Source organism: Drosophila serrata, unplaced genomic scaffold, assembly GCF_035046125.1.
Source record: "Drosophila serrata isolate PLE 108 unplaced genomic scaffold, ASM3504612v1 contig_240, whole genome shotgun sequence".
Taxonomy (NCBI): Eukaryota; Metazoa; Arthropoda; class Insecta; order Diptera; family Drosophilidae; genus Drosophila; species Drosophila serrata.
The window spans coordinates 3,308,878-3,325,988 of record NW_028257138.1 but is presented as its reverse complement, the minus strand read 5'-3'; the positions used below and the strand labels follow the sequence as shown (position 1 = coordinate 3,325,988).

General features: G+C 44.5%; 2 protein-coding genes and 1 long non-coding RNA gene across 3 annotated transcripts; 1 reads left to right on the top strand and 2 right to left on the bottom strand.

Annotated features, from left to right (window-relative positions):
- Positions 1-797: 797 nt before the first annotated feature.
- Positions 798-2,589, bottom strand: LOC147643979 (uncharacterized). Its single transcript, XR_015271168.1, has 2 exons — positions 1,367-2,589; positions 798-1,311 (listed from the first exon to the last, which is right to left on the bottom strand). It is a non-coding gene; the product is annotated as an uncharacterized LOC147643979 (long non-coding RNA).
- A 1,084-nt stretch (positions 2,590-3,673) lies between these two features.
- Positions 3,674-11,943, bottom strand: LOC110176924 (ATP-binding cassette subfamily G member 4). The gene is made up of 7 exons (XM_020943418.2): positions 9,982-11,943; positions 7,369-7,486; positions 6,244-6,433; positions 5,179-6,012; positions 4,946-5,114; positions 4,779-4,879; positions 3,674-4,714 (listed from the first exon to the last, which is right to left on the bottom strand). The coding sequence occupies exons 1-7, from the start codon at positions 10,163-10,165 to the stop codon at positions 4,214-4,216; spliced, it is 2,097 nt and encodes a 698-aa protein (XP_020799077.2). The 5' UTR covers positions 10,166-11,943; the 3' UTR covers positions 3,674-4,213.
- A 1,595-nt stretch (positions 11,944-13,538) lies between these two features.
- Gs1 (Glutamine synthetase 1) lies at positions 13,539-16,103 on the top strand. Its single transcript, XM_020943551.2, has 2 exons — positions 13,539-14,015; positions 14,210-16,103. The coding sequence occupies exon 2, from the start codon at positions 14,214-14,216 to the stop codon at positions 15,414-15,416; it is 1,203 nt and encodes a 400-aa protein (XP_020799210.1). The 5' UTR covers positions 13,539-14,015; positions 14,210-14,213; the 3' UTR covers positions 15,417-16,103.
- Positions 16,104-17,111: the final 1,008 nt, after the last annotated feature.

Genomic DNA, 17,111 nt, shown 5'->3' with positions numbered 1-17,111 from the left:
GGGAAATGCAAATGCGTATGCGCAATATTGCTGATAATTCTTAGCAACTCTTTATCTATGATATATATTTAAAGAGTTTGTTTTATGGTACCCTTTATTTAGGGAAGGGTATGATGTAATTTAATAGTATACCATATTTCTTATTATATAATATTATTTCTTCTATTATTATATGGAAATGCAAATGCGTATGCGCAATATTGCTTATAATTCTTAGCAACTCTTTATCTATGATATATATTTGAAGAGTTTGGTTTATGGTACCCTTTATTTAGAGAAGGGTGTGATGAAATTTAATATTATACCATATTTTTTTTATTATATAATATTATTTCTTCTATTATTATAGGGAAATGCAAATGCGTATGCGCAATATTGGTGATAATTCTTAGCAACTCTATATCTATATTATATATTTAAAAAGTTTGTTTATTGGTACCCTTTATTTAGAGAAGGGTATGATGTAATTTAATAGTATACCATATTTCTTATTATATAATATTATTTCTTCTATTATTATAGAGAAATGCAAATGCGTATGCGCAATATTGCTTATAATTCTTAGCAACTCTTTATCTATGATATATATTTGAAGAGTTTGGTTTATGGTACCCTTTATTTAGAGAAGGGTGTGATGAAATTTAATATTATACCATATTTCTTATTATATAATATTATTTCTTTTAATATTATATATAGAACTTTGCTTGAAATATTAATGCAATATCAATAAATCAATTATATGTGTCATTCATAGGGATTTCCGATCAAAGTATCAGAAAGACTATTAAGATTATGTTTGACAAATAATGAACTACATCAAATAAACCCTTGTTTCATTTCTTTATTCTTAATAAATCTGTGTAATGGGGCTAAGTACACCTTCTGAGAGTGTTTGACATAGTGTGCCCTGATCTTCTCTTTACTTTTACAGATAACATGCTCCACATAATACCCTAGAACTGCGCACATAAATATAAACACAAAGCGAAAGCATTTATCGCCATCGTATGAATACGAATTAAAATCGCGCAAGTAGATGGGAATCGTGTGCGTGACCATTGGCCCGCCACTTATGAGAGCGAGCTGTGTCTGTGTGTCCACCGTGTAAACAAATCCCGATTGGTGTTGCTTGGGCTATACCATCAGATATATGTATACCGATTCAGTAGCAGGGTGTGCTCCTCAGTTTACAGGGTAGAGGAGAGCCGACTAGCCGGCAGGGTCTTTGTGTCTTTCGATGATGTGTGAGTAATGGCGCATGCAAATGCATTGAAGCGGCGAATGTTGAACTTTGTTCTCAGTACTATCCTACATTGTATGATGATTAATAAACATGTAGGAGATAGGTATATATCCGAATCACCTAATTATATATATTCCCGCCAGGCATTCGTGCGTTTATCAGGGTATGCATGACGAAGAGTCGGCGGTATTTGGTAAACAAAGCAGATGCCAGTGACATGTTCACATGGCTGTTATTAGTTCAGAATGACTCGTAAAATCCACATAAAGAGTTCATAGTTCACACTGTTATCCAAGGGGCCACCGATCGTTACATGGCGCTGATAAGCAGTTGCTCATCTGACCCAGCAATCGATTAAATAATTAAGTCTGTGCGCTCACACCACTCCGCATAGAATGGTAAACAAGTGGCCACCAGTAATTCCATAATTCCCGCCATCGCTCCCGACTTTCAGGTTCAACGAACGCGCCTAGATATGGCTTTTCCGACAGCTCTGGGTAAGTGCAGCAATGCCACTGCTGGTGGAGGGTGGAACGGACGGGAGCTCCGGTGCTGCACTTACTCCACTTTCTATTCGCAGCTACTGGCTCTCCTCCACTCTCTCTCTCTCTCTCTCTCTCTTTGAGAGTCGGCAACCACAACCACAACGCAGAGGAGGCGACTTGTTGCACCGACGACGGCAGAAAAAGTACTGAAAGCGAGCACAGGAAGAACCAGTGAGTGCAGCTGGCCGGCGAAGCTCGTGTCCCCCACCTCGAGGGAGAACTCTTCTGCCCTTGCTAGAAGAGATCGTGGGGCTATAGAAACGAGTTTAGCAGGCTTTCAGCAGGATGTCATAGCCTATTTATGGAGTCTTCCAAAGGAATGTTAAGTAGCGACTCCAAATGTGCTGACCCATGCTGTGACCTACCTCAATCCGAATCTCCTTGGAAGGGCGCAGGTGTGACGAGTTACAAGTTAAGGTAACTGCAGAAAATGCCAAGAAATATTCAAAATCATTCCCTTAAATGCTTGCAAAATGATGATTGCTGCATATTTAGAAAAAAAAAACCCATAAAATTTCTAACATATTCGAGACGAAATTGCAACTCATTGCAACAGCCGGCACAGAACGCATAGCAAAAAAAATTAAAGTTACCCAACGCCACCGAAACCTGGATGCTGGCTGGTTAATTTGACAGTACGAGCAGCTGAAACCAATCTCCATCTCCATCCGTTGTTCCCAGTCTCGTGAGGGGCGAGTGACCAGCACCGGCTGGAATTTGTTGCTTTAATGTCAGGCACGTACTAGCCACTTTAATTGCCGCTTTGCAAAAAATGAAAAACCTAATCACTTGCCGGCCTTTCAGGTTCACAATTCAAACTGACTTGCGGTCTTAACGGTTGCCAAAAGCACACACACTCTCGGGTTAGATTGTGTTGCCGGCAGGGGGCGCTGGGAATAGCTTTTGTACACTGGGAGAAACTGGATTTGAATTTGAGGGAACACAAAAAAGATATAAGATTAAGATATTTATACAACGAATATTTTGCATATTTTCAAATATCATAACTTTCCTATGTAGTTGTTATAAGGTTCATAAGTCAGCATACTTCATTTAAAATTTTAAAAATTTTAATTTTTGTCAACCCCTTATAAAATTTATATCGATGTTTTTAAATGACCATTTCTTGGGCAAATCAAACATTTGCGAATATCATAACTCAGCCAAAAATGCATAAATTTTATTTTGGAAAGCATTCCTATGTTAGTTTTTATTAGGTTAATAAATCTGCATAATCAATTTAACGTTTAAAAAAATTCAAATTTTTGTTCGATTTTTTCACAATTTTAACGATGTAACCCCTTATAAAATGTTCAACATTTTTAAAAAATTAAATATAAGCCGGACAATCTTAATCGATTCGGATGTTGATGCTGATCAATAATATATGTTATATGATTTATAGGGCCGGAAATGATTCCTTCACTGCGTTTTGAGCTTCTGACTGAAATAGAATTCCCTCAAATTTAATATTTAACTAAAATTTTATATGATAATTTTTGGGAAAAGTTTAAGTTAAAAATACAATAACTAAGCCAAAAATGCGTTAATTTTAATCAATAATTTTAATCATTCCTGTGTTAGTTTTTATTAGGTTAATAAATCTGCATACTCATCTTAACATTTTTAAAAATTCAAATTTTTGTCTATTTTTTCACAATTTTAACGATGTAACCCTGTATAAAATTTTCAAAATTTGTAAAAAATTAAATTTTTGTCGGACATAGCTAAATCGATTCGCCTGTTGATTCTGATCAAGAATATATATGATTTATGGAGTCGGAAACGTTTCCTTCATCGTGTTACAAGCCTAGTAATGCAATTAATTGTAATTACCCTTTTCCTCGCAATTAGTTGATATACAACTAAAAATAATACACAATTTCTTTACTTTTGTGTATAATTTCTTTATTTCCTCCAAGAATGCACTATTTATAAATACAAATGTGATTATAAAATATGTATATGTTGCAGACACTTAAATACCATTTGGATTTAGATCGTAAACCTGTATTACAAAGTTTTGTATAAAATAATTGCATATATGTACATATAAAGGGCATATATATGCAAGGCCTTTGCTTTATTTTTAATAAAAAAGTTTTTATTCACAGACATTTATTAAACAAATAAATACACATCGACATGTATTTAAATATTCTTCTCTTTTGGCAAAAATATGGGTTATTTAGATTTTTTGAATAACTTACGTCCCTATTATTTCCTTACATCGAAGATGTTGTGTTTACAGCGATTTGGTTTTGTTTTGATCAATTTCGAAACTAAAAACTAGGCAAAAATAAATGATAAAGAACCCAAGACGCTTCGTTGATAACTAACTAACTAGATAGTTGTGTGTAGGTACATTGAAAGCTTTAAGAACCGAAAACAACAAACAATAAGGTTCGAGGAGTGCCCCAGATTAGCGCACGGTCTTCAGCTTCCAGCGCAGGAAGAGGTACGCCGACACCCTCAGCACCACGAAGATCACGATCAGGGCCACAATGTCCAGCGTGAAGTTCGCATTCACCATGTCCAGCTCCTCCAGCGTCGTAATGGGCGACTTGAAGTGGCAGTAGGTCTGGAAGCACCTCAGCTTCTCGCGTCCATAGCCATAGGTGGCCAGGGCAGTGCCCTCGAATCCATAGCGAATGTAGGATAGGTAAGTGATCCATCTCAAGTACACCGGTATAGCGTCGAAGGAGACGAAGAAGCCGGAGAACAGGAGGAAGGGCACCGACATCACAGGAGCCAGGAAGACACCGTTCTGCACATTCATGGCAGCGCCAACCACCAGACCCACGGACTGGGCCACGAACGAGATGAGCAGGCAGGCGGACAAGAACATGGAGAAGCGGAAGAGCTCCCAGGGCTGTGAGGTGAAGTAGTACACAATGGACACATAGATGACGCAGAATATAGCCTGGAAGGAGGAGAGATAGTAGTTAGTAAGGGTATCCCAATTCAGAATACTCTAATCAACTCACTTGGAATGGCAGATCAGCCACTGATATAGCCAAATAATACGACTTCAGTGAGTACCAGCGATTAAAGTTTTCCTTTAACAAAACGGGCATCTCCAGAGGGACTATAAATTATACAAATAATATATTAATGTAATATATATGAATCCAAATTCAAAGGCTTTACTTACATGACAAAATAGTAATGGTCATGGACGTGTACATGAGGAACAGCATGTTGAAGAAGAGGAAACCCAGGTTACTCAACACCTTGGCTCCATCGTTGCCAATGTCATAGTAGAGAGCGCCAATGAGGAAGCCCACCAGAAGATGAGCAAACAATCTCAGATACATAAGGGTCTAAGGAATAGAAAAAACCCTAATTAATTATCCTGAAGAGTCTACCACTCATCCCCAAACTCACCCAATCGCGGTAACTGAAGAGCAGAGTTCGCTTCAGAACCACCCAGAACTGGTGGAACTGCGAGGTCGGATAGCGTTCGGGCGACGTGATCTCCTCCGTTAGCAAGGCCGTCGTACAGTTCACACTCTTCTCCACATCGATCATGGCATCGCCCTTCTCGTTTGTGGTGACCACAGCGGAGCTGGCATTGCCATCCTTCACAATATCGTTGACCATGCCATTGAGCAGGCCATTGTTCAGGGTCAGATTCTCCTCGTACTTGCTGCCGCTGACATTCGAGGCATCGTTCTTGTCCAGAATGGCCTTCAGGTTCTGCACCTTCACCAGATCGTTGCGAGCCTTCAGGTTGGCATAGTCCGCCGAGGAGCGGATGTCCCGCTTGCCATTGTCGATGGCCTCCACCAGCTTGCGCGTGTGGTCGCCATGCTCGCCGCAGGACACCTCAATCACATAGCTGGCCGGATTGTGGTAGCTGGGGCACTCCAGGTTCAGGGTGGACAGGAAGGGCACCAGCTGCTTGGTGCTGCCCTGGTACACACACTGACCATCGGCCAGGGTGTACAGCTGATCGAACATCTCGAAGAGACGAGCGGACGGCTGATGGATGGTGCAGATCACAGTGCGTCCGCCGGCGGCCAGCATCTTCAGCAAGTGGATGCACTGGAAGCAAGTGGAGCTGTCCAAGCCGGAGGTTGGCTCATCGAAGAACATGATGGGCGGATTGCTGACCAGCTCCAAGGCAATGGAGAGACGCTTCTTCTGGCCACCCGAGAGATTGCGCGTCATCGTGTACCGGTGCTCGCTCAGGCTGAGAGTCAGCAAGATGTCATCGATCTACCGGAGAGACAAAAGGGGAATTTGAATTGGAATTGGATTTGGGTTTTATTTTTGGTCACGCCGCTGGTCGCCATGACTTGCTGGAATTTATTTGTAAACAAAGCACAGAGCTGAGCGGAGCTCCCCCAGCTCAGAACTGGTTCTGTGTTCGAAAATAGCTTGCCATCTGATTAGAGGAAGCCTATGATTGAGCGTGTCCAATGGCCAGACTTCCAGACTCTGACTTACCATTGAATTCTTCTCCGGCTTGGTGAATTTTTTGCTCAACTTGAGGTTCGTCGCCACCGTCATGGCTTCCTGGACGGTGAGATTGCCGTGCAGCTGATTGTCCTGCATGATGTAGGCGGACAGCTTCCGGAAGGCACTCAGGTTCCGCTCGGCGCCATTCATGGTGACGCTGCCTTCGATGCTCGAGGTTCTGGGGGAGATAAAAAGGATTGAATTGAGTTCTTTTTATGACTAAGATAAGCCCAGACCATTGCTTCTGTAGGTAGATATATTCCCTTGTACATATCCTGCTTCCTGTTTTTTTGTCAAAAGAAAAAAATCCTTCTTTTTGTGGTTTAAAACTCCACAGATTTATTCTGGGCAACCCTGCTCTCGGATCTCTCCTTGTAAAAGACGTTACTCCCCGTCCTGTAGAGTTTTCTCACCATATTTTTCCTGGCTTCCTGACTTGTTATCACCAGAATAGAGCTACTATAATTACTTATAATCAGCAATGTATTTTATTTTATTGTATTTGCTATATCTACGCATGGACACTTGTTTGATAAACCGAACTGTCGATGGAGTGGGAATCGAAAACGAAAATGTAGTACAAAGTCCAGCAAACCAAACTCAAGAAGTGTATGGAAATAGCTGAGTAAGGCGATAGCCTGATTACACTTCGATACGGTCGATATATCATGGAGGGAAATCGGTCTTTGCTCCTGGTAACAACCGTAACCAGTTGAAATGTTTATGATTATTAGACGCAACAGCTGAATTTAGCGTTTTCAATAAACGAATAAAGATAAAGAAGTTGCTGTTATTCGAATAAATTATATAATTTACAAAGGGAACCTCCAAAGAGGTTCCGAGCTGAGTGCGGAAAGGTCGGCGGGTTCAAGAGAGACAGGGAGAGGGAGAGAGTGCTTATCAAGTCACAATTATTTCTGTTGATAATAAGCGACTGGCTAATATAATTGTACCCGCACTCGATTCGCCATATTCTGGCCCCAAGGTCAGCTGGGTTTTTGTTTTTTATTATTATTTTCCAGAGTGTGCGTGCCTTGATGATTCGGACTACGACTTGTACTCATATACCTTGTTGTGCATGCAAATTATCAGTTGGAAGTAAGGGAAACTCACTTGTAGCCAGACAAAATGTTGAGCAGGGTACTCTTGCCAGCGCCCGATGGTCCCATGATGGCGGTGAGCTCCCCCGACCGCAGGCGCCCACTGACGCCCTTCAGAATGGTCTTGGCATCTGTAATAAAGTCACAAATATATCTGATTAATATATGTTATTACTATAAATAGTCTGCCGAAAAAGAGGCTTACGTCATTGAGCCTCAAGTACCCGCACTTGAAAGCCCCCGAAAGAAACTATCAAAGAAGCGGCTCTGCTGCATGGGTCATTGATGGAGGCGAGCTTGAGGGGTAAACAGAAATCGCAAAATATTTGACAATCAAAATGACGGAGCCCGGTCATTGGCCCCCCTATTGATGAGCTTTTGTTGTGCCTTCCACCTCCACTTTGATGTGGAAATGAAAAGAAGCCCCATTACGGAAACATTCCAGCTGTGATTCAGGGATCCGAGGAACAATTGCAGAGGGACCCTTATTCGGAATTCAATTACAATGGCGAACAAAACCAAGCCCCTGAGATGAATACGTGAGTGTAACTCTTGCCGAGTGAATAACTAATTGGGTTTTGGTTAGAGTCTTGGCCAAGATCGGCCTCCATCGCATGGGTAATTTCGCGCATGGCTTCTAAATGGAACTGATGCGGAAGTGGCTTATCAACAAAGCAGCATACCTATAAAGCCATAAAACCAATAGATTTGGCTGCTCAGCGGAAAATGCTAATAAACCTGTTACTTTAGCGCCGGCTTGGTCAGTCTTTGGCAGAAGATTGAATTCATTCATCTTCTGAGCCATTTCATCAAAATAAGAGTGTGATTTGAGGGCATTATAGATCCTGTTCATGTTCATGTTATATATATTACAGCAAAGTCATAACAAAATAAATAATTCACTTACAGCGCAGGTTAAGTCACCGTGACCCTCTCTCTGAGAAGTGAAATCTGAGTTTTATTAAGCTCGTGCAGGGGCTGTAATTGCTTTAAGACAGCTTGCTTAATCGCAAGCTGGCAGTGAACCTCAGCTGTCAGTCCAATGAGCAGCAACTAGCTAGTCATAGACGCCGTCGTAACCATCTACGCAATGTCTATGCCAGTCAGCCGAAAAAATAAAAATATAAAACTGGGTCTCCAGCTGGGATTACGCTTGACAAGCTCCAAACTGTGAGCCATTCAGTCCGCTCGAGAAGATTGCGCAAAAAGAAGTCCCAAGGGCAGTGCAGTGCTTTGCTCATTCTGCTGCTTGCCCAATGCCAATTACGAACATAATACAACTGCGAGGAGGCCAGGGCATTCCGCAATCTTGACGAGCATCAAAGAACGCACTGAGCAGCAGGTACTTCGCCCCATCTCAACAAATAACGCGAATCGCAAATAGCAAATCGCATACATAGTTTGCATGCCGAAAGCCACTTTACTTTTGTATACAGAAACTTGGCACGTCTCTCTGGAGGCGGCGTGCCATCTGTGGATCTCTGGCCACTTGGCCAGGTGAGCCACTGGTCAGTGTAAAACCTCAATGTTCGCATATTCTGACCGAATCAATTAAGTTTGATGGCCGACCTTTGCCTTGCTCTCTCTCTGGCTATCTCGGTGTGTGTGTGTCTGAGCAAAGTTCGTCTCCAATTACAACTTTTTGCACTGACTCTGACCGCATCCGCATCCCAAAACAGGCTCTGACAGCTGACCAAAGGGGAGTGGAGTGAAGTGGTGTGGAGTGGTTGTCCTTGTGCCAAGGAGTGGGGTTAGTGAGGTTTTTATTGATTGACTGATGTATCCAGCAGATACTCTGAGAACAAAGCAGCTGTGCTCGGGGTAGGAATACCCAACCATGGGGAATATTATCGAATTCAAAATGGCCACAGGGGAGGACCACTCCCTGCCCTCTCCCGGGCTAGTGGGAGCTCCGACCCAGGTGGGTAGGTTATGACTAAACCCTAAACCAAACAAACACTCGAAATCGAAATCAAACAAAACACAAAAAAGCATAGAATGCCTAGCTCATTAGCAGCTCTAGCCAGATCTATGTAGGTGGTCCCCCCCTGACTACGCCTCTGTTCCAGATACACACACACTACTGGCGGGCGAGTACATGGCTAGCATTCCTGATGCCGCTGCCAAGTCAACTTGTTGCTGCGATATTGATGTGTGTCTGACACGGCTTATCGCCGGAGAGCGAACTTTGGCCAGCTCCAGTGTCGGCTCGTGTAATTGGGAACGGGTTACTCAGTGCTCCGAAGTGCTCCCACTCACTCCCCCTCCCATCCCATCCGGAACCCCTGCTGATACCGTGATACTATGATACTCTGTGCCCGCTAGAAGAACAAAGAAACCAGAAACCAGCACAACGACGAGCCGAAGCGCAGCTAAAGCAAACAAGTAAAACCCGCTGGAGCTAAGGCCGCGGAGGGGGAAGTGCGTAATAGCAGCTGGAAGGCGCTCCGGAGACGTAGCTCACAATGGAACATAATGAGCACCGAGTGGGGAGCACGGAGCACCGAGCACCGCCTGGTCACAAAGAAAGCGAAGGTAAGTGTTTGGGGCCAAGGTGTGCAGTATATGCTAAGTGGGTAAGCGACTAGGAACGAGAATATATATTGTATATACTAGGGGTACTTACTGCTGCGGTTGCCCTCCTTGACGCGGTACGTCAGGCTGTGGAAAGCCAGGTCCACGGCTGGTCGCTTGGGCAAGTGCTGCAGGGTCTTCGGCTGGGCGGGCGTTATCTGCGCCTTCAGCTGTCCTCCGGCCACAGCTCCTGTCCTGTTATCGTTCAGCAGATTGGCATTATCGTTCTTAGTCATCTTGCTTATTATTATATTCCCTTTCGTTTTTGGGGTTGGAAAAGCAAAGTGCAACCACTGTGGCGGACCGTCTCTCTGTCTCTCTGAGTGTGTGTGTGTGTATTCGTATTCGTAATACCAAATATTTTGCACTGAACAGCTTTATAGCACCGGGTTAAGACGAGTTCAGTCCCTTTCCCGTTCCCGTTCCCGTTCCCGAGTTATGGGTTTCAGGGGTATTCTGGGTTCACGTTCGCGTCCCCGTTCCCGTTCCCGTTCGCGTTTCAACCACCGCCGTGCTGGTGGTGCGGTGAGAGAAATTTTCCACCCGTTGTTGTCGTCTCAGCGCGCAGCGGAACACACACCCGCTTCTCGAAATTTTAGGACTTGACTCGCTCGCGTCGCGATCGCAAATGAACTGGGCAGCAATTGCGGCAGTGGAACAAAGCCAGAAATTAAAAGCGACTGGTGGAGAGTGTCAAGCATGCACACACACACACACACACACACAGCGTACACACTGTCGAAGCAGCCCCATTGCTGCCTTCCCTGGGTTAGAGTGGGACGCCGCTAGAGGGGCCAGTTCTGGGGAGCATTCTAGAGAGAGCCAAAGTCTAACTGTATGTGTGAGTGGGGCTCTCTGAATATCTCTCTCATAATCGCTCTCTCTCACTCTCTATCTCTCTTTGTGGTTCTTCCAAGTAAAACAGATTCTTCTGAGGGGAAATCTCAATCCTAATCTTTGGAAGACAAGAACACGCCAGGTATTGCCTTCAGGAAAGTCTATGATAAGAGTAACTTGTGCACTGATAATCCCGATTATAATCAGGGTTTGATAATACATAGTTTTATGCTGATAAATATTTAAACTTTATTAAGTAAGTATACTTACTTCTGGGTGTGAAAACCAAAGAAGTTTAGGTACCTAAGCTGCTCTGTACAAGACACATTACAAGTTCAGGGCCCATGGGGCTACTCTCATGACTCATGAGTTATGGCCGCGGGCTTATCTAGGAGTTCCAATCTACCGCTGATATAGGTAGGTATTTTCATTCACTCGTCGATAATGGGGTTGTACTTTGAGACCCATTCGCGGAAAGAGAGAGAGCTCCTAATGGCTTTTACTCCGCCTTGGGGCCTTCAGTGGCAAGATATGCCATCCGTCCAAGTCTGACAATGTGAGCGCGTTTTTAATGGTCGTGGAACGTGTTGGGGAACTGGTGACACCCCCAGCTTTATGTGGCATGAGGTCATTTGCAACGCGTTGGGCGTGGGAGGTCCTTATCCTAGGACTTGGCAACCGAAATCAGTCATAAATTGTTGGTAATGGACATAGGAGGAAATTAAGAACCAAATGATGTACTATATATTGCATTTTAATCGCATTCGATTATGGCGTGAGAGATGTTATCAGAAGGCAAGGCCGGGTCTGGGTTCTAACAATATTTGCTGGATTTTTGCTGATCTCGGACTCGGGCAAATCACACACACTGCGGTGCTAGCAAGAGAGCGTTGCAAAACTAAGTAAAGCCGCGGGAAACCGGTTTTTCGCGGTCTTATTGGTTTTATAAGTGAAAATCCACAAATGGCAGGCATTTTCCGATTTACGTGATATTTTCCTGGACTACTTACGATGGCAATTGTTATGTAAAAAAAAACCGATGAGTGTTTTAAGTGGAAATTCCTAAGGCAGGGCTTATTCAAATCACGGAGATGCCAATTTGCAATTTCTAAACCGGTTGACACCTGTTTGAATGTTATTGCAGCTTTGCATTTTGCTTCGGATCCCCATCATAGAAGGCCTCTCCCCCACTCACAGGTTATTGTTCTCCAAAAACTGCATCCAAGTGTGCTTATTCATTGTGGCAGCAGCAGCAGCAGCAGTATCAGTCTCTGTGCAACAAGTGGCCGTCACAAACTCCGGCTAAATGGTCAAATAACCAAATGGCCAGCTGTAATGTCAACGGGCCAGTCTGAAAATAATAATAATTTGCGTTTTTATGGACTTGTCCATGCTACAGCGCAGTTTGTCCGCAACTTAAACCGACGGAGACCCGACACTTGCGTGGCGCCTTGCGAAAGAAAACTGATGCCGGCCATCCAGTGGAAGCGGTGCCACGCAACTGGAAAAGCGTAGTGCGAGCGACGATGCAGCTTCGTTGCAAATGCACATATACATAAACAGGAGGCGTCAGTTGGTGGAAATTCGCACTCACACCACGACTTTTGTTGCTGACTTTTCTTTATTTCTTTGCGCTCTGTAAATGTAAACTAATGTATGGGGTATTTTATAGCGATGATAGGTATGAAATCTAGATGATATAGTTTTCTGGTCTTACAAATAATACTCTTAAATAATAGAAAATAAAGGGAAACAAGTAAATGGCTTAACAGTCAGTATGTTAATTTTGTTATTACGGAAATTAAAATAATAAAAAGAAGAAGCTTAAAATATCCTTCAAATGATAGAGCAACTTTACTATTTTACTCGTTACAAATAGATAAAGCTAATAAAACTTCAGCAACTCAGTCTAGGGTATCCGTAAGTCGTGTCCTCTAGCGCTCTTTCCTGTTTGTTTTTTGTTATGGCAACCTGAAGCTCGGCCACAGTTATGTCAGCCGGCCCCAAACCAAAACAACAAGCTTGTTTTCCCGCCACTTGGCCTGGCACGACGACGCCGACCAAGGAGAACGTGCCAATTGTTGCACTGCGCCAGCTTAGCTGCCCCTTGTCTTGTCTATTTTCCAGGCTACCTCCCTCCCTTCCAGGGGAATAAATGCCCCGGAAAACAGAATCTTGACAACGCCTTTTAATGAGCGGCGCCTGTAAATCGAGTATACGTCGTGTGTCTCGAACATGTCGGAGCCTAAAAGCAGGCAACACTTTTTGAGCATTTCGTTAGTGGGGGGATCCAAATCAATATTTTTGTGCTCCTCAGAGTTCATCGTTTGGTAAATAACAGCTGATACCCTTGAGTTGTGTCCAGTGAACTTTGTACTGTAGGTGGTGTACATTTGTTGCAAGAGAGAGAGGGAGTGAGAGCTCTCTCCATGCGCACAACAAGATGCCGAACTGTTGCTCTCTCTCTTGCAGCTGCATACGATGTAAAAGTAATGCTGTAACATGGCAGAGGGGGGGAATGGAACGTTTGTTTTGTTATGGAAATAGCATATATATAGAGAGAGAGAGAGAAGAGCAGCTAGAGAGCGAAGGCGGAACAGTGCCTGCCAGAAAATTAGACCCACTGTGCCTTAAATATAGAATTATTTATTTCGAGATATGCCATTGCCCCCCAGGTGTGCTTCGAGGTGGTTCCTTGTTCTTGCTTTTCTTTTATTTATATTTCATTTTCGTGGCCCTGCATAGTTTGCAGTGTAGCGAAACAGTAACGGTAGATTTCGTCTAATCCCCAAGCCTTGAAACATTCATTCTGCGCCCGCTCTCTGAGAGATGTCCATTCCGCCTCTGTTTTGGGGCCCGACCCCCCCGCCGCCGCACTCTCTGGGGGGCTCTGCCGCGGTCGCTGCCATCGCCAACTGCACACAACGCGATAAAGAAAAACCCGAGGAGGCGTACGAGCCGAAACGAAACAAAAAACGAAACGAAAAGCGGAAAAAGTGAATGTTGTCGCGCTAACTGTGCTCACAAGCCTTCCAAAGCTCGCATTGGTCGGGTGTCCTCAGCAGTCGCTCCGCAGCAGCAGCAGCAGCAGCACTGAAGCAGCAGACAACGGAAAACAGAAGCAGAAGCAGAAACAGCAACAGAAAACTGAAAAACAGAAACCTAAAAAAACCGAAAAAACAGAAAGTCCCGCTAAGATCTGATCCAAAAAAACCCAGTGAAGACCTGCAAGTCGAGACGTAACGAACAGTAAGTGCCGCCCGCTGGAAAAGCCTGAGGAAATTCATATAATTACATAAAAGTGACAGGCAGCAGCAGCATCCTTGAGCTACTGCGCACATACATACACAGAGAACTAAGAAAGAAAGTGTGTCCTTTTGTCCTCTAACCCCAGCGTTTCCCCTTGCTCTTCTTCTCCCTCTCGTTTCCGCGCCCACCCGCAGGATCATGGCATTCCGCGTGGCCGGCCTCTTCCTGAAGCGGGAGCTAGTGGCTCCCGCCGCCCAGCAGCTCCGCCTGCTGCGCACCTCCAGCACCGCGCGCTCCCAGTTCCTGGCCAACTCGCCCAACACGGCGCTGGACAAGAGCATCCTGCAGCGGTACCGCAACCTGGAGACGCCCGCCAACCGGGTGCAGGCCACCTACCTGTGGATCGACGGCACCGGTGAGAATATCCGCCTCAAGGATCGTGTCCTGGACAAGGTGCCCAGCTCCGTGGAGGATCTGCCCGACTGGCAGTACGACGGCAGCTCCACCTACCAGGCGCATGGCGAGAACTCGGACACCACCCTCAAGCCCCGCGCCCTCTACCGCGATCCCTTCAAGCCGGGCAAGAACGATGTCATCGTCCTGTGCGACACCTACAGCGCTGATGGTAATCCCACGCCCTCGAACAAGAGGGCATCCTTCCAGGCGGCCGTCGACAAGATCGGCTCCCAGGAGCCCTGGTTCGGCATCGAGCAGGAGTACACCTTGCTGGACGTGGACGGACGTCCCTTCGGCTGGCCTGAGAACGGCTTCCCCGCGCCCCAGGGTCCCTACTACTGCGGCGTGGGCGCCGACCGTGTCTATGCCCGTGATCTCGTCGAGGCCCATGCCGTCGCCTGCCTGTATGCCGGCATTGACTTTGCCGGCACCAATGCCGAGGTGATGCCCGCCCAGTGGGAGTACCAGGTGGGACCCAGCAACGGCATGAAGGCCAGCGATGACCTCTGGGTGTCGCGGTACATCCTGCAGCGCATCGCCGAGGAGTACGGCGTGGTGGTGACCTTCGATCCCAAGCCCATGGAGGGTCAGTGGAACGGTGCCGGTGCCCACACCAACTTCTCCACGAAGGCGATGCGCGCCGATGGCGGCATCAAGGCCATCGAGGAGGCCATCGAGAAGCTGAGCAAGCAGCACGAGCGCCACATCAAGGCCTACGATCCCAAGGAGGGCAAGGACAACGAGCGGCGCCTGGTGGGTCGCCTCGAGACCTCCAGCATCGACAAGTTCTCGTGGGGCGTGGCCAACCGGGCGGTGAGTGTGCGAGTGCCCCGCGGGGTGGCGACAGCCGGCAAAGGATACTTCGAGGACCGCCGGCCCAGCTCCAACTGCGATCCCTACGCCGTGTGCGGCGCCCTCGTCCGCACCTGCCTGCTGAACGAGTAGAGGAGGCCGAACGCTGGTGGGCGTTGTTGTACATAGCATATTGTTGAACCTTGGAGTATGCCGATTCCGAATTGGATTCGGATTCGGATTCGGTATCGGTATCGGTGGAGCAAAAAGACAGGAGACAGGCACGAGCAGCGTGCGGATAGCATTTAAGACACTGGGCGGGCTGGCAGGAGGACTCGGAGGAGCAGCAACCGCAAACCGAGCAACATTCTGCCATAAATAATTTACAAATTATGTATACCTTATCTTTGCTTTAATCTAAATAATAAATACCCCAATGTAGCCCTACGAAACGCGCTACCTGCTGAGGAAAAGGGGAAAGGAAAATCCATTGGTTCCGGCCAAAATCCATTTGTAGACTCTAAAAGTTCTGACCTCACTTGTTGATGAAATTGAATATACAACACATATATCACTGAAATTGGACGATATCGATATCTAGCATATTATCATATTCATATCCCATATACACACACACACACAGATTGTTTGTAGTAGAAGTTTGTTGAATGCAATTTTAAAGAGAAAACTTTTAGTATACATTATATAAAGCCTAAATATATATAAGCCTCTTCACTGTTCGCTTTCTATATGTACTTATCTTATAAATGTCTCTACAGAATTCCAATGCAATTCAAATAAACATTTCGCGTAAAAGCACAAAGTTGTAAACAAAACAAACCCGCACACACATTTACTAAATTCGAATTTATTTTTGCAAGCTTTCAAAGGCCTTAGCAAACACCACTACGACTGGCTGCAGCACAATTTCAAAATATAGAATGTTTTTTGTTTTGTAAATAAGTGCGACGACGGCGACCCGAAGCAAGACCTTGTTTTTAATGGAAACTTTTCCACCAGCCGCAGTCCCTCGTCCCCCTTGGCTGACACTGAAAGTTTTCCGAGATTAATGCGTGTGCGGCCTGTCGCCTGTGACTTGTATAGGGAAAATATATGTAATCTACGATACATATAGGCCTCTTTCTAAGATATGGCTGGTGAGAGGAAAGTTTTCCACATTGGCTGATGATGCCAAGGGAGTGTGCCTACCCCCCAAGTGGCAATAGTGTGCCTAGGGTCGAAAATGACAAGTTTAAAATCGTATAACTCAGCCAAAAATGCATAAATTTTAATTCGGAAACCTTACCAATGCTAGTTTTTATCTTAATAAATCTGCATACTCAATTAAAAATATAAATTTTTGTCGATTTTTGACAATTTTAATGATTTTAACCCCTTATAAAATTTGGAAAATTTTAAAAAATTTAAATTTTGGTCGAAGATAGCTAGAAAGATTCGCCTGTTCATACTGATCAAGAATATATATGCTTTATAGGGTCGGAAATTACTCCTTTACTGCTTTATAAGCTTCTGAGTAAAATAATAATACCAATTTTTGAGCTGATATTTATCTATATTTTTATATGACAATTTTTCCCTAGAAATCAATTTTTAATATCTCATAACTCAGAGAAAAATGCATTAATTTCAATTCGGAAACCTTTCCTATGCTTAAATCTGCTTACTCAATTAAAAAAATATACATTTTGGTCAATTTTTGACAATTTTAATGATGTAACCCCTTATAAACTTTTCAAAATTTTGAAAAAATTAAATTTTTGTCGAAGATAGCTAGAAAGATTCGCCTGATCAAGAGTATATATGCTTTATAGGGTTGGAAATGATTTT